We start from the raw sequence: 17,804 nt of genomic DNA on the forward strand, positions 1-17,804 counted from the left end.
TTAGGCCCGTCAAGATGGCAGCAGTGAGGTTAGCGATGCGTTGTTGTCTGTCAAAAAGCACGTGGCTGTCAAAAAACACGTGGATTTGTTTACAAATTCAAATCTCCCGCCAAAATTCAAATTTCCCGCGTGAGGCGGAGGGGTCCCTGGGAGCCCTGAGGCGGAGGCGGCCGCAGAATCCCTGTATTATACTCCTAAATACTCTTATAACCACCAAAGAGATCTGTAACCTTTCTTAACGGCATCGTCGATATAATTACCCCAATTACTATCATTCCGTATACTAACACCTAGAACCTACACTGTTCCCCATGAGGTACTATCACCCCATGAACACTTGTTAAAACTGAGAGGACTTGGTGAAACTTACAACTTGACTTTTCATCCCATGTACATTCTGCTGTCCATCTCACTACATTGTTCAAGTCCCCCTGCAGCCGCTCGAAACAGACAAATATGAACATGTTTTCTATAGTTCGAGAACTTGCTTTTTTCTTAGGGAATACCATTGATTTCACTGCATTAGCTTTGCTACAGCTGGATACTTGTTAGGTGTCAGCTCATTGGTGGTGAAGAAGACACGTATGTCACGAACTGTCAGCTTGAAATTTATAGGACAAGTCACAACTGAAATAAACGTTCAGCTACCGGAGTTGTCGGTGACACACACCTTGGTGATAAGGATAAAGCTATATTTATTTTCCCACCTGCAGCCGTTGAATACGTTCGTGTCTCCTTCCATTGTGGAGCAAAAGTTACACCAACCTCTCGGTAATAATTTACTGTGATTCAAGGATTGACATTACCAATGAGGACAAAGGTTCCGAGCACTACAACAAGTTACAGCAGTAATGAACAAAGCAAATGCAACACAAACGTCAAAAAGAAATACTGAGTATGTTAACACGAGGATGAGTGGAGCGCCTATGTGTTTGGGGACATGGAATAACCACTATTTGTTGCACTTCTTTCGTGAGGTTACTACATGTTGCCATTTTTTCCTTCTATTTCATGCTTCAACACCTCCCCCCCCCCCCCCACACTTTTATCTACGTTTTTAAAAGATTAGACAGAATCTGTTTCTTCTTTAACACTTCTTGGGCGTAAACTTTCATAAAATCGAATGCTTCATTATTATGTACCGGGCGAGTTGGCCGTGCGCTTAGGGCCGCGCAGCTGTGAACTTGCATCCGGGAGATAGTGGGTTCGAATCCCACTGTCGGCAGCCCTGAAGATGCTTTTCCGTGGTTTCCCATTTTCACACCAGGAAAATGCTGGGGCTGTACCTTAATTAACGCCACGGCCGCTTCCTTCCCATTCCTAGGGCTTTTATGTCCTTCGTCGCCATAAGACCTATCTGTGTCGGCGCGACGTAAAATAAATAGCATCGTTATGTGCCCTGGACGCAATGGACGCAGAAGTCTTGAAGCAGACCCAACAACAAACTTGCATGGCTACATGTATTTGCCTGATGTGATTCATAGTTTGGAACAAGTTGATGAGTCTTAGGGAGGACTTTGATGGATTTGCTAAAGATAAATTCGAATTAAATTTGAAGAAACTCCCTTTACGAGTGCTGACAAGATATGCTCCATTGGTTTCTGTAGATGTCGAGTATACATAAGATCCTACCGAGCGCAAAAGCGCCAGCGACTTAGGCTGATGACACACGGAGCGGTTTTCGCCGAGTCGGCGCATGTTTCTATTGTATCAGATGGGATGAAACAGACAGAGCGGTGCTCGCAGATTTGCCGACTCGGCCTGTCGTTTAGCTGGCGGTGCAGCGAGCGTTTTGAAGACTTTGTGCGCGCTCTAGCGCCATAGATTTAATACATTCGGCTGAATCACGGCCGACTTGATGCTTCGCTCTAGTCGGGCGTGGCTGAATTTATGCGGCGATTGCATCATTGGTAGGTATTCTTGTATTAGATATCATGAAGTATCTTTGAAATTCAATAATATACACGTAAAAGAACATGTAGAGTAAGTAGACTTTTGGAATAAGAATAAGAACAATCCTTTATTTTTCGGTAATTTTAGCTAGCTTCCTCACCTAACGTTACGCTCACTAATGTGTTTTGTCCACTGCCTGCTCGATACGCACACGATGACTGCTTATAAGCAGTCATTTTAGATGCAGTTCGAGCAGGCAGTGGTTTCGTCACAGTCGGCAAAACCCGCTCTGTTTATCAATCACAGGCGGCGGCCGACGCGGCAAAAACCGCTCCGTGTGTCATCAGCCTTACTGTAAAAAAAACATTGAAATGTTGTGTGCAATCTAATAATACAAGTTTATTAACTATTCGAATCCAGTAAATGGGATAAGGGAAGTTCATTTAACTGGTTTAAACGTTAATAACGTGACTGATTTCATCAGCACCTTTTTGTATGCATTTTGCTATGTATTTTCAGAACTTTCTCCCCCTTTTCTGACAATAGCCTACTTTCCACCTTAAAATCCTGCCCCTACTAATCAGGATACACTGAGTTCTACTGGATGTGTTACATCAGTTGGATCGATTATATGCCCGCTTTTTGTTTCTTAGTTCACATTTAACACTATATTCACCTTATTTGTTAATATATACTCCTGTATTGCTTCTGTTTGCATGCAGTATTTCCTTTGGTGGTTATCAAATCTATAATTATACATTATTCAAGAAAACATCTCTAGAATACAACATGTCTGACTTTGGGTTTTAGAAAATATTAGCCCCCATCTTAGATAGTAGTGTTGTCAGGCTTTATAAGCACTAAAACACGTACGGGTGAGGGTGCGAACTGTGTCGCGCATAAGGATTTGCTGCCGTTTTACGGCCGGATGCCGTTCGCGACGCCAACCCTATGTGGACGGGTGCAATCACTATTGCGTGTTCTTGTGGTGGTTGTCTGCATCTGAGCAGGAGAGTGTTGGGACAAACACAAACACCCAGTCGCCGAGCCGGAAGAATTAATCAGACGCGATTAAAATACCCTACCCGGGCGGGAATCGAACCCAAGGGCCTCGGGGCTGGTCATTCAGCCAAGGAGTTGGTCAGTACATTCAATTACTGTGGAAGGATTTTACGACTGACAAATCTTCAGTATTTTCAGGTAACAGTCGTGTTCTGCAGTCATGAATAATGTTTCAGTATTGTGAGAAAGATCACTCAGCAGCACTTTTACTATCTCTTTTCATCCAGGGTTTCGTTGCAGGACCCTATCAAACTTTTCCCTTCCCAGATGTTTGCTCAAGACTTCTTTCACAATCCTAAGGAAGGAGCACTTCTCTCCACATCTGTTTACTGAAGTTGTCTTCAGGAATGTAAACTTTGATTGTACCGATGGGCATGACATGACTTTCTTGACTTCTCTTATACATATAGCATCCTCATCGTCCATGGCCTAAAACAACAACAACTTCAGACAATAGATAAATTAATAAAAGCGACAACGAAATGTGATGGTACCGGTAGTCAACAACCACAAACAGGTAACAGGGAATTCCTTACTTCAAGCTTGGCAGAAGCTGGGACCTCCAGTGATCCACTGCTTCAGCCAGTAGAACTTGGAAGACTTTAATTTAGGCATTAATTAGGCCACTTTAAACAGCAATCCTCATCACTTCTTCAACACGATCTCAGGACAAAGCGTCTCACAATTTGCAGTGGGGTAAGGGTATATGGATGTGTTCGACGTTGATTGGTCCTCGCATATCATCTTAGGAGGTGGCTTCGTGGTCAAATTGTTCCTTGTTTGTCCTAAAGTAAATTCCCCAAGCGCTATTTTTGCATTCCCCTAATTGTTAGTGGGGAAAACAGAAACAAGAAAATAATTTCTTCGAACACATCAGCTAGAATATAATGGAATGGAAGAAAATTGGTTACTTCAAAAGACTGTCAAAAGGCATTAAATAACCAATTATATTCCAATTAGGCAGGAACCCCTGAAATGGGAATTCATAGGCGCAATACAACCAAGAAATTCATGCTAAATAAAAGCCTAAAATTCGTTATATAGGAATAAAAGAGATAAAATAGGCAAAATCTCATCCCTAGTTATCAGTCTGTATAGCCTCCGTAGCTCTCTATACTGTGTTTCACGAGGAGTCGTTTGTGATTTTCTACTTAGCACTGTCGTCTTCCTTTCTTGAGCCCTTGTAATTACTCGTGTTTCAACAGCATACACTCTTGTACAATCTAACCTTCATTTGGCAGCATCCCAGTCAGCTCATGGTCTGACACCGTGGTTAGCCGGTTTGGTGGAAAACATTAACCATCAGAATGTTGCCTCGCAAGGTAGGAGAGGTGGTGTCACTAGTTTGGGAGCCAAAAGCCTGGATTCGATTCCAAACCTCTCCGCACTGGTCCTATGGAGTGAGGGCATATGACGCTGCTGATGGCGATTCGTCCGTCGGATGGAGATGATAAGTCCTTGAACACACACCGTGGTATTATTCGACAGGAGTAGGCTATGTGCCGACACCGGGTTTCATCCTCTCCCTACCTCATTATAATCATCATACCACATCTAGATGTGCAGGTCAGCCAAGGGCGTCAAATTGAGAGAGCTGCACCAGGTGAGCTGAACATGTCCTCGGACATTCCCGACACTTTGTGTTCAGTCCTCCAACATTCGACTCCAAGTAGGCAACACCTCATCCTAGCTCATGTCCTCATCCCGAGGTGGTGCAGTTCTTCTCAGGCACTACAACACGTACCAGCCCTCCTGCCGTTCTTAAAATATTTTCCATTGATATCTGTTCTGTAAAAATACGAAAGGTCATAACTCGAATAAAGACGCCGTAATGTTATTGTTTAAAGGTAAACCACTCAACATGGTGAACTCGAATGCTATTCGGAAGATTTCTGCATCAGCCGAGGACTACATCAAGTCCCTTCAAGCGTTCGCTCGGGAGCAGAAGCAAGAATTACCACCATCTGGAGAGGTGAAGGACACCACAGGTAAGTGTAGGCACGGCTTGCTATATCAATAATTTTGGTCTTATAGAACCATAACACCATGGGTATCTGTGGACGGACCTCTACACTGTTTGTTTCACCCGTGCACAAGCAGGATCGCTCGCTTGCTAGTTCAGTTTTGACATGTATAAAATACATGGTCGGAATGAAAAACCCCTACCTTAACACGCATACGTTTTATCTTTTGTATATTAGCCACGGTCCTCGCATTTTAAGCCTGGTAGGCACTTTTTACATTAGGAAAAGTTTTAAGTCTAGTAAAAGTCATGGTAACCATCTTCGTCACGTTAACCTTAACGTCGCACCAGTCCTCAAAGATCTTTAAATATGCAGATGTCGAACGACTAATGTGACGTCACTTCTGTCACACATTTTGTCGCGTTATACGTCATGGCTTGCCGTGTCAAGAAAATAAGGTGAAATTCTTTACGTTTCGCAGAAAATATTATTCTCGTGGACACTCGAGATTTTCTTCTGATGACCGGGCGAGATGGCCGTGCGCGTAGAGGCGCGCGGCCGTGAGCTTGCATCCGGGAGATAGTAGGTTCGAATCCCACTATCGGCAGCCCTGAAAATGGTTTTCCGTGGTTTCCCATTTTCACACCAGGCAAATGCTGGGGCTGTACCTTAATTAAGGCCACGGCCGCTTCCTTCCAATTCCTAGGCCTTTCATATCTCATCATCGCCATAAGACCTATCTGTGCTGGCGCGACGTAAAGCCCCTAGCAAAAAAAAAAAAAAAAAATTCTGATGACGCAGAGCACAGTTCTTGACACGGCATAAGCCTATACAGTATCATGTCACGGACCGTGAAAGCATCAATGGCAACATTAAAAAAAGCTGTCCTGAAAATCACACAAATTAAAAATAAAGTGGGAAATTCGCGTTTAACTTACCATCTCTCTCAGTTTTCGAACGATGTGGCCCTCTGGAAAACGAGCAGTACACACAACAGCACTTGTTTTTCTTCGGCGTTGAATTTAGCCTGGCATTTTCCTTAGCAAAATATTTCTTCGAGTTTCATCCACTGGAAAAGGGAATACCGGCTCATATTTTCCTTTATAATCATTTCTTTTGCAGTCGGGAACACAAAAATACTATTAGGCATCTTCAGTATTCACTTAAGCAACCACAAAAGATAACTACAGATGAAGTTCAAAACAATCATCCCATTTGTTTTAAGAATCGCAAGAAGGCAGTCAATGAGGTAAAATTATATATTTACAAAAATATACGTGAAAATATCACCGCTAACACTCCGCTCTATATTTCCCGCCCAACATCATCAGCTGATTTTGTTTTCCAAGTTGCTGTTGTACCTGGCAGCACAATGAAAGATCACGATGGGAGTGGCTATATCAGCAAGACCATGGGGTGATAATGGCAAGATTAATACGATGCGATCCAACTGGCGGTGGACAAAAGAGAGCGTCTTTCAAATGTTGTTCAACATTTTACAGCACAGTAAGCTGGCGATTTCAGGTAAAATTAAAGTGATAATTATCTATTACTTTCGGAAAAAGATTACTCCAGATAACGTTGAGCAGCTGCCCGGCCTATAATTGCTCTAACAAGTTCCGTACGAGGTTGTAAATATCATCCCACAAGTGAGTATCTCTAATTAAAAATATATAATAATAATAATAATAATAATAATAATAATAATAATAATAATAATAATAATAATAATAAATTAATTATTTGCGTATGAACCCTGTTGGATCACGCATTACATTTATGATTCGCCTTTCTAACAGACCATATTGCTTTCATTCTTTCGCTGTGTGCCTGTTTTCTTTCTTCTGACCACTTAGTCCCCGATCTTTTAGGGACTTCATTCTCTGGCTTTACTACCCATCTATGTATCTTGTAACGGTAAATGTTTCTGTCCACTATTTCTGATGGTTCTATCTGGGCCTTTTCCAGATCATTTTTGACATCTTGTATCCATGGTACGTTCTTCAGTTTTTCGGTGTATGTCAAAATCTTGTGGGTTAGCCTTGAAGACGATAGTCTGTGAACGTGTCCATAGAATTTCAGTCTTCGTTTCCTGACGTCTGCGGCAAGGTTAGACAGTCTTTCCGTAGCTTTGCGTGATTTGAGCCTATACCCTTCTTCCTTTTTATCTGGACCCAGAATTTTCCTCAAGATCTTCCTTTCCTCCTTCAAGATGTTTTCCAGATCACCTTTATTATTAAGAACCAAGATTTCACTTGCATACAGCACTTCAGGTTTAATCACCGTATTATAATGTTTGATTTTTGTATGTATGGACATGCACTTCTTGAGTTTTTGTAATCGAACTTTCTGTGCTTCCTTTTCCAACCCTGTTGGTTCTAGGATCTCACCGAGATATTTAAAGTATGGAACTAGTTTGATGTGTCCATATTTTGTTTGTAATTCCTGAATGTCGAATTTAGTGCAAATAAACTTGGTCTTCTCGAATGAGATTTTAAGTCCAGTTTTCTCAGCGCATTCCTTGAGGATTTCAATCTGTTTGATCGCTTGATGAGACAAAGTCTCAGTGCATTGGCACTGCCGGTGGCTCCAGTTAGCCTACGCAGTGGCCTCCACGGTATGCACTAGCCAGCGTATTGGTAGGTGTGCTAGGTACCAACTGATGAGCCCACCCTAGCACACGAGGGCGAAACGCTGGCAACCAAGAATGAGCTAGCTGGAAAAAAATTTATAATGTCCAATAACGGACCATTTATATTGGTATTATAAATTTGCTCATTCAGGACAAATATTTCAGATTCCCTATGGGAATCAACATCTATATCATCTGATGGCCAAGCAGGCATCAATTTTTAGTGATGAGACAAAGTCTCAGTGCATTGGCACTGCCGGTAGCTCCAGTTAGCCTACGCAGTGGCCTCCACGGCATGCACTAGCCAGCGTATTGGTAGGTGTGCTAGGTACCAACTGATGAGCCCACCCTAGCACACGAGGGCGAAACGCTGGCAACCAAGAATGAGCTAGCTGGAAAAATTTATAATGTCCAATAACGGACCATTTATATTGGTATTATAAATTTGCTCATTCAGGACAAATATTTCAGATTCCCTATGGGAATCAACATCTATATCATCATGTGACCTTGCCGCGGTTGGGAGGCTTGCGTGTCCCAATGATGCAGATAGCCGAGCCGCAGGTGCAACCATATCGGATGGGTATCTGTTGAGAGACCAGACTAACGAATGGTTCATCGAAACGGAGGTAGCAGCCTTTCGGTAGTTGCAAGGGCGGCAGTCTAGATGATTGACTGATACGGCCTTGTAATAATACTCAACATGGCTTAGCTGTGTTGATACTGCTACACGGCTGAAAGCAACGGGAAACTACAGCCGTAACTAACTCCCGAGGACATGCAGCTCTCTCTGTATGAATGATGTACTGATGATGGCTTCCTCCCGGGTAAAATATTCCGGAGGTAAACTAGTCCCCCATTCGGATCTCCGGGTAGGGACTACACGAGAGGGGGCGATCATCAGGAAGGTGGATACTGACATTCTGCGAGTCGGAGCGTGGAATGTTAGAAGTTTGAATCGTTGTGGTAGGTTAGAGAATCTGAAAAGGGAGATGGATAGGCTAAAGTTAGATGTAGTTGGTATAAGTGAAGTACGTTGGCAGGAAGAACAAGATTTTTGCTCAGGCAACTACCGAATTATCAACACAAAATCAAACAGGGGAAATGCAGGAGTTGGTTTAAATTAATAAGAAAATAGGGCAGCGGGTAAGCTACTACGACCAGCATAGTGAAAGAATTATTGTAGTCAAGATAGACACCAAACCAATGCCCACCACAATAGTGCAGGTCTATATGCCTACTAGTTCAGCGGATGATGAAGAAATCGAAAGAATATATGAGGAGATAGAAGATATAATACAATATGTAAAAGGTGACGAGAATCTAATTGTGATGGGAGACTGGAATGCAGTGGTAGGCCAAGGAAGAGAAGGTAGTACAGTAGGAGAATATGGATTGGGACAAAGGAACGAAAGAGGAACTCGGCTGGTTGAATTCTGCACTGATCCTAATTTAGTCCTTGCCAATACTTGGTTCAAACACCACAAACGACGGCTGTATACGTGGACGAGACCTGGAGACACTGGAAGGTATCAAATAGACTTCATTATGATTAGGCAGAGATTCAGAAACCAGGTGTTGGATTGCAAAACTTTCCCCGGAGCAGACGTGGACTCTGACCACAACTTGTTGGTCATGAAATGCCATCTGAAGATGAAGAAATTGAAGAAAGAAAAGAATGCAAAAAGATGGGATCTAGACAAGTTGAAAGAAAAGAGTGTGAGGGATTGTTTCAAAAAATATGTTGCACAAGGACTAAATGAAAAGGCTGAAGGAAACACTACAGAGGAAGAGTGGAGAGTCATGAAAAATGAAGTCAGTAGGGCTGCTGAAGAAATGTTAGGAAGGAAGAAAAGATCAACTAAGAATCAGTGGATAACTCAGGAGATACTAGACCTGATTGATGAACGACGAAAATACAAGAATGCTAGAAATGAAGAGGGCAGAAAAGAATACAGGCGATTAAAGAATCAAGTGGATAGAAAGTGCAAGTTAGCTAAGGAAGAATGGCTGAAGGAGAAGTGCAAGGATGTCGAAGGCTGTATGGTCCTGGGAAAGGTAGATGCTGCATACAGGAAAATCATGGAAACCTTTGGAGAAAGGAAATCTAGGTGTATGAATATTAAGAGCTCAGATGGAAAGCCACTTCTAGGGAAAGAAGACAAAGCAGAAAGATGGCAGGAGCATATCCAACAGTTGTATGAAGGTAAAGATGTAGATAATTTGGTTCTGGAACATGAAGAGGCTGTTGATGCTGATGAAATGGGAGACCCAATTTTGAGGTCAGAGTTTGACAGAGCTGTGAGTGACCTCAATAGGAACAAGGCACCTGGAATTGATGACATTCCCTCTGAATTACTGACTGCCTTAGCAGAAACCAGCATGGCAAGGTTATTTCATTTAGTGTGCAAGATGTATGAGACAGGAGAAGTCCCATCCGATTTTCGGAAGAATGTTGTTATACCTATTCCCAAGAAAGCCGGTGCTGACAGGTTTGAAAACTACCGCACCATTAGTTTAGTATCTCATGCCTGCAAAACTTTAACACGTATTATTTACAGAAGAATGGAAAAACAAGTTGAAGCTGAGTTGGGAGAAGATCAATTTGGCTTCAGAAGAAATGTAGGAACACGTGAAGCAATTCTGACTTTACGTCTGATCTTAGAGGATCGAATCAAGAAGGATAAGCCCACATATATGGCATTCGTAGATCTAGAAAAGGCATTCGATAATGTTGATTGGACCAAGCTATTTATGATTCTGAAGATGATAGGGATCAGATACCGAGAACGAAGAATTATCTACAATCTGTATAAATATCAGTCTGCAGTGATAAGAATCGAGGGCTTTGAAAAAGAAGCAGCAATCCAGAAAGGAGTGAGGCAAGGCTGCAGTTTGTTCCCTCTCCTTTTCAATGTTTACATAGAACAGGCAGTAAAAGAAATCAAGGAGAAATTTGGAAAGGGAATCATAGTCCAAGGAGAGGAAATCAAAACCTTGAGATTTGCGATGATATTGTTATTTTATCTGAGACTCCAGAAGATCTCGAGAAGTTGCTGAATGGTATGGATGAAGTCTTGGGTAAGGAGTACAAGATGAAAATACATAAGTCCAAAACAAAAGTAATGGAGTGCAGTCGAACGAAGGCAGGTGATGCAGGAAATATTAGATTAGGAAATGAAGTCTTAAAGGAAGTAGATGAATATTGTTACTTGGGTAGTAAAATAACTAACGATGGCAGAAGTAAGGAGGACATAAAATGCACACTAGCACAAGCAAGGAAGAGCTTTCTTAAGAAAAGAAATTTGCTCACTTCAAACATTGATATAGGAATTAGAAAGATGTTTTTGAAGACTTTCGTGTGGAGCGCGGCATTGTATGGAAGTGAAACATGGACGATAACTAGCTCAGAAAGAAAGAGAATAGAAGCTTTTGAAATGTGGTGTTACAGAAGAATGCTGAAGGTGAGATGGATAGATCGAATCACGAATGAAGAGATACTGAATCGAATTGGTGAGAGGAGATCGATTTGGCAAAATTTGACGAGAAGAAGAGATAGAATGATAGGACACATCTTAAGACACTCAGGACTTGTTCAGTTGGTTTTGGAAGGAAGTGTAGGTGGTAAGAACGGTAGGGGTAGACCAAGGTATGAATATGACAAGCAGATTAGAGCAGATGTAGGATGCAATAGTTACGTAGAAATGAAAAGGTTAGCACAAGATAGGGTGGCATGGAGAGCTGCATCAAACCAGTCTATGGACTGATGACTCAAACAACAACATGTGAACATTTATTTCTAATTGCAGTCGTCTTCAAATTCATAATGTGAGAACATTATTGCAACAAAGACTTTGAAACTCTAGGTATTTCATCTCAAACAAAAGCTAAGCTAACTGAATTGAGAAAATTTGCCATTCCATTCCATATTTCTTAAGGCAAGTGTCAACTTGTCCTCATTACTTACAATATTCCATAAATCCTTCACTGTTATTCATACAATTCATTTATCTGTATAATGATACATATAAAGATGTTTTTTGTTACCAGGTTAGTAATAGGTGCTCTTAAATGCTATTGGAGTGAAAGAAAGACACAATCAGATTTACTATGAACATATTAAAACCGGTTGGATAATACTGAAACAACAGCTAACAGAGCTTCTGAATAAATGTCTTTGAGAAGGAAGTATGCTATGCAGATGTAGATATTCTGGACTGAAAATACTCTATAATGGGAAGGGAGATGTAAATGATCCAAATTCTTATCACAGAATCACATTAGAAAGCGGACTATTAAAGATTTTAACAAAGCTAGTATCAAACAGGTTGGAAAAACTCTTAGCACATTGTATCCCTCAAGAACAATTTGGGTTCAGTACTGGAAGATCGACCGTTCATGCAGTGAAACTGAAGAAGCTCTGAGAGTGCTAAAAAGGAAGTTATATGCTATATTCATTGGCTTTTCGAAAGCCTTTGACACAGTCAATGGGAATATTGTATTGAATAAGTTAGAAAGTATCCTCGGAGACAACCACATCTTAAGACTCCTTAGAAGCATATTATCTGAAGACCATGTCAGTGTGTGTGTAATAATTCATCAGTGTCAGAGTCTGTATTGCAGACTGTGGATCACTCCATCAGTCAGTACACTATTGTTTAATATAGGAATACATGATGTAGTACAGGCCAGTGTCTCAGACCCTGTTAAATATCAACAAAAATAAGACTGTAGCTATTCTATTAGGAACGGAGGCAGAATTTCAAGCAGAGACATTTTCATGCATGATGACACAAAATCAACATAGTTAATAAATATAAATACTTGGGAATGACCTTGCAGATTTGAGGCAGAGGGGTACAAGCTGGTGCGTTCATGCCTCTTTTCACCATACATGAGTTTCACTACAAAATTTGTCAAAATAAGAAGTGCTGGACTTAAATTCCAAGTGCAGATGGTGTAACAAGCTAAGTGATAAGTACCATGCCCTTCAGTGCAGGTCAAGGAGTTATCTTTAACTGAACTCAATAATGTACCATGCCCATTGTGCAAAACTCCCTCCTAGTTAAATATGTCAATGAGGTATTATTAACCTTTATTTATTTATATCTGCGGCCATTGGCTGCAATAAAGCTTATTAATTAAATGATACTAGATACAGGGTTGCCAAAACCAGGATATTGTTGCAATTTGAGATTTCAAAACCAAGACATAATTTACTTATTAGTACAGTTGATACGGTATAAGGAAGTATTAACCATAAGAAAATTATGTTAATATGTTTTATCAACTTCATTTAAAATAATGAGTATTACCAAACTGCATACTTACAATACAACTTCTCAGAGCTAAGACGAAATGAAAGGAACTTGGTCTGATTTTTATTTCAACTGACATGTTCCATGTTTGTTGTACTTTTAGCATTGCATTTCCAGGCCATTGTACAGACATAAGAGAAAAAAACACTCACATTATTCCCAGGAACAGAGAAGTATTTTCCTACAATTTTGAGGACTGTTCCCAAGAAACACAATAATGGAAAGTAACTACCCATTTCTTGTTGGACTTGGTATTCTCAAATTTTTAAACCTTTGTGTCTGCCAAAAAAAAAAATCCAAATTTACAAGCTGGTCAAAGAGAAGACCCTCATCCAATATCCTGCCTCAGCAGCTAAGTGGTAGTGTATCCAACTCCTGGCTGACATTCTTATTGGTGATCTCTGGTGGCACACTCAGTCTATCCGGTTAGTAAAAATCTGCTTTCTTTGGTAGAGAACAGCACAACTTAGTACATGAGGCCATTTCATAGTTTATCATCATCATCAATTTTATTAAACATATTGGGCTCTTTTTCTCCTGTATTTGTCCCATGTTCTTCATCTTCTTTCACCTGTGTATACCTCTCCCTCTTCTTGTACAGTATATTTATCTAGTTTTTCCTTTTCCACCGCTTCTCATATCAAGAAACAAGAATTCTCGAGAATGAAAATCTTCAGAGAGATGTGCTCATTCTTCACCAGTCCCAGTTCTTCCACATCCATTTCTTCTCAGCCCCTAACGAGCTTGTTTCTGCTCCCCAGCTGCATCAGGAGGGCAGACTTGATATGAATAATTTGTTGCTCCATATTCCAGATGTGCTGAAGGTGCGCTATGTGTTTGGTGTGATGGGCCTGCTGGGTATTGCCATCCTGTATGCTCTCAGAGTGAACCTCTCGGTGGCAATAGTGACCATGGTGAACATCACAGCTCTGAGCACAGGGCTGGAAGACCAGAGCAACAACTACTCTAACGTTGACATGTGTCCTGGAAAAGCGTCAGAGTCATCAACCAGATATGTAAGTACTTTAGCCATGCTTCCAATCTTCTGTGGATACGACTATGGAAAGAAGTAAGTCTAAGTAACCCCCCTCCCCCAGTGATAAGAGGTGTCTAAAAGGGGGGCCCTAAACTGTGGGTTGGCAACCACAAAATCCCTAGCTGAGTCTGACATTTCTTCTCCTTTCTGGTGCCAGTCAACTTTTGTTCTCTTCTGATCATGACATTATTGAGTTTGTGGTACCTAGTGAGTCCTTCAGTTTCATGCCCTTCCCTTCCTTTTTCCGATTCCTTGATTATTCGAAGGATTGTCTCTCTTCCTCATTATCTTCTGATTAGTGTTAATAAAGGTTGGTTTCCAGTTGCACAATAATCACCACTACCAGCTCATCTCCCTCTTTTAATCATAACAGTGTTAGGTTCCGGAAGCTACTTCCTCCCATGCTAAATAGCATATCGAGTCAATGAGATTTCCTCAGCCTACTTACCTGCCACTAGGTTTTCTGCCTTTCCCAATGGAAATAAAGTTAGGTAATCATCAGACTGAATGGAAACCGATCAGCAGAGGTGTGAGACAAGGTTGTGGACTTTCTCCTTTGCTGTTCATAATCTATATGAACAACATAATACAGGAATGGAGGCATGAAAGGCATGGATCAATCCCAGTCAGCAGATATCTCACACATCTAGATGCCATACTCTTTGCTGATGATGTTGCAATGGTAGCATCATCAGAAGATGATCTTCAGTGGTCAGTATTTAATCTACAGAAAGTCTCTTCAAAATTCGACATGATCATTTCACCACAAAAGAGCAAAATAATGGCCTTTAAGGGGAAGGACCCTATCCCGAGTAAAATCTGTTTAGATAATAAAATTTTGGAAAGAGTCAACGAATTCAATTATCTGGGATACAATTTATCTTACCAAGGAGAAATTGATATCTCTGCAAAAATAACCAAATTTACCAGAACAACAGGAATCATAAATCATATCATGAAGCCATCTCTTGTCCAGAAACACACTCGCTTACGTCTTTATAACACTTTAGCCAGACCAACCCTTTGCTACGGCAGTGAGGCATGGACAATAAGAACTCAAGACATTTCCAGAATTACAGCACGTGAAATGACATTCATGCGCAGAACAGCAGGCTATACGAAATGGGATCGTATAAGAAATGAAGATGTGCTTAAGGGACTGAATGTGAAATCAGTAATCAATTACATCTATGATTACCAAGAAAACTGGAAACGTCATGTTCAAAGGATGGAATCTGGAAGACTACCAAAGGAGATCCTACGCTATCAGCCAAGAGGACAGAGATCTATAGGACGTCCAATGAAGCGATGGAAAGAAAATGCAAGACCGTAACGGGCCACATGGCCCAGTACTTGGAAGGATGATGATGATGATTATGACATAACCTCTCCTGCCCAAAGGCCAACCTCACCTTCCCGAGATGAAAACCTGTTCCCAGCCCTGTTGACAGAGTCACGGCGGTATAACCGTTACATCCATTATGGAGGAAATGCTGTGATTTCAGCTAGTCCATTAGCTGAGAGGTGGCAGCCCCACCAATGGTCTTACTTCCTTCAGGCTAGCAACCCGTCGGAAGGACATTTGACTGCTTTCAAGTCTTGCAAAAAGTAAAATGCAAGACCGTAACGGGTCACATGGCCCAATACTTGGAAGGAAGATGATGATAATGACCCAATGGATATTTATCTCTGATAGGTCCTTTGTAAATGATCAGCGCCAGGTTTTGCATGGCTTTCCTTTTCCTCAGTGTCCACCTGAAGGCATCCACATCACTGTACTTTTGGGGATACTTTCGTATCCATCCATATTGCAGTCTTCTTTCAGTAATTATTTTGTCAATTTACGCAGACCACCTCATTCATAGTGTGGTTGTAATACCTTGTCTTTAGAATTCGTCTGAGGCACTGTTGATGAAAAGATATTGTGCTTGTGAGCTACCTTTGCTCACGTCTTCAAGTTTAACATGTATTCTGAGCCATCCACACCATAATAGGTGTGTACAACTGTAACTTTACTGTTGTGGAAAGTGAAATTGATAGCCATATGCAGCTCATTTGTAGGAAGACTGTGATGGCTTTTCCATTATTCTGCTGTTGAATTCAGTATAGGCACCACACATACAATTTGAATGAGAAAAAAACATGGACAAATAGAACTAACAAAATGAAAAAAAGCTCAATTTCTAATCTGGTCAACGTATAATAAGAAATGCCTGTCAATTGACACTAAGATCCAATATTATAAAACTGTAACTCTCCTGGAAGCCACTTACTTTTGTGAAATCCTGTTCCAAATTAAAACGGAAGGAGGAACTCCTCAAAACTGAAAGAAGAATTATCAGAACTTGCATAAATTAAAAAAGACCAGATCGAAGGAGTCTGGAGAATCCTTTCTAATGAAACTATCTATCGAGAGATTTACCCAATCACCAGCACAATGAAGAACAAAAGAATCTCATATTTCCTTCAAATCATTTGATGCTGGAAATTGGCTGTTATGACAACTAGTGATTAGAAATCTTGGAAAGAAGACAGGGGGACAATGTATCCACAAAATTCAGCAAGATCTCGAAGCAGCTGGACTCGAGGTAGCAGATGCAGGGAACAAAAATAAAATTAACACCCTTTTTAAGACTCACAAATTTTCAGTAGAAATGACACACAGAAGGGCCAAAGCAATTTCAAATGAATTGAGGAAATAGACTGTCAGAACGAATGCAGTACAACCTTCAAAGAGAAAGTGAATGTGGAACGACTCAAGTGGTCCAATGTGGTCAATAAAGTTAATAATAAAACGTAAACAAGCCTTCTCGGAAAGAATGAAAACCTCTTGGAAAAACAAGAAGAACCCACAGAAGAATTGATTGAGTAATTTTCTTAATGTCTTCCAATATTGGGAGAATTCGCTGTTGCTGCTGGTGCTGCTACTACTACTACTACTACTGTAAGAAGTTCATTAGTGATTTGCAATGTATGCTATCAAGTACCTTTTTGAAGTTGGTGAAATTAAGGTACATTGGATGGTTAAACTTGACGCATTATTCAAATACCAAAAAATTGCTCTGAGCATGATGAAAGCCAGCCTGTTCCTCTCGTAGACAGTGGTCCGCTGAAGCTTGATTTTTTAGGAGAATGAAGTACAAGATTCTGCCTGGTACCTCACCAGTTTGTGGCAAGAGTCTGTACATGCTTCTGTGCTTCTCTTTCATTAGCTTAGACCATCAGTCTTTGAAGGGTCAGAATACTCATTTTATCTACAGAATAGGGGCTAACATTCCCATTATTTTGTCCCTGGAAACTACAGTCACCACCAGATGTGATTTAATTTCAATCATGTGAAGGTCTTGATAGCAACAGTCCCTGCACTGCCTTAACAAGTTGCCTCCACCTCTTCCAGTCTTTTGAGATACCTTAACAATTCAAGCTCATTTCACCATCACTGCTCTGGGCAGTGTTTCTTTCAGAAAAAATCTGTGTGGGAGTACTTTTTAAATCTTACTGTGTGTGTGATGGAGGTGGGGGGAGATTGAGGAGGAAAAATCAGTAATTCGGCTACACAGGAAGAGACAATTTAAAATCTAACAATTACAATTGTAGGTTTTTTATTAATCTATCTGACCCATACTTGTGTTTGCTTACACGACACAGAATAACATGAATATGTCTTAATACAATATTTGCTACATGGTTACAACATAAATAATAGCAATAAAATGAAAAAAATAAAATATGTATAATAACAAAGAAAACAACAATTACATAATTACCTGTAGGCAATCTCTTTCAATAGAAATCCTCATGCAATGATCCAGTGAACTACCTCCAAGTCAATTTCTCAGTGGAGTCATTAATCTATTCACAACATTGAGGGACCTTTCAACAGGGGCTGTTGATATTTG

General features: G+C 40.7%; 1 protein-coding gene across 3 annotated transcripts in view; it reads left to right on the forward strand.

Moving 5' to 3' along the window:
* LOC136884567 (putative inorganic phosphate cotransporter) overlaps positions 1-17,804 on the forward strand; it is a 97,848-nt gene that overhangs the window by 25,332 nt on the left and 54,712 nt on the right. For all 3 annotated transcript variants that reach the window (XM_067156826.2, XM_068229781.1, XM_067156825.2), the window contains exons 2-3: positions 4,803-4,943; positions 13,683-13,885. In XM_067156826.2, the coding sequence (XP_067012927.2) occupies positions 4,817-4,943; positions 13,683-13,885 (330 nt within the window). In that variant the 5' untranslated portion in view covers positions 4,803-4,816. The remainder of the gene's footprint in view (positions 1-4,802; positions 4,944-13,682; positions 13,886-17,804) is intronic.

The sequence above is a fragment of the Anabrus simplex genome, chromosome 12, assembly GCF_040414725.1.
Source record: "Anabrus simplex isolate iqAnaSimp1 chromosome 12, ASM4041472v1, whole genome shotgun sequence".
Taxonomy (NCBI): domain Eukaryota; kingdom Metazoa; phylum Arthropoda; class Insecta; order Orthoptera; family Tettigoniidae; genus Anabrus; species Anabrus simplex.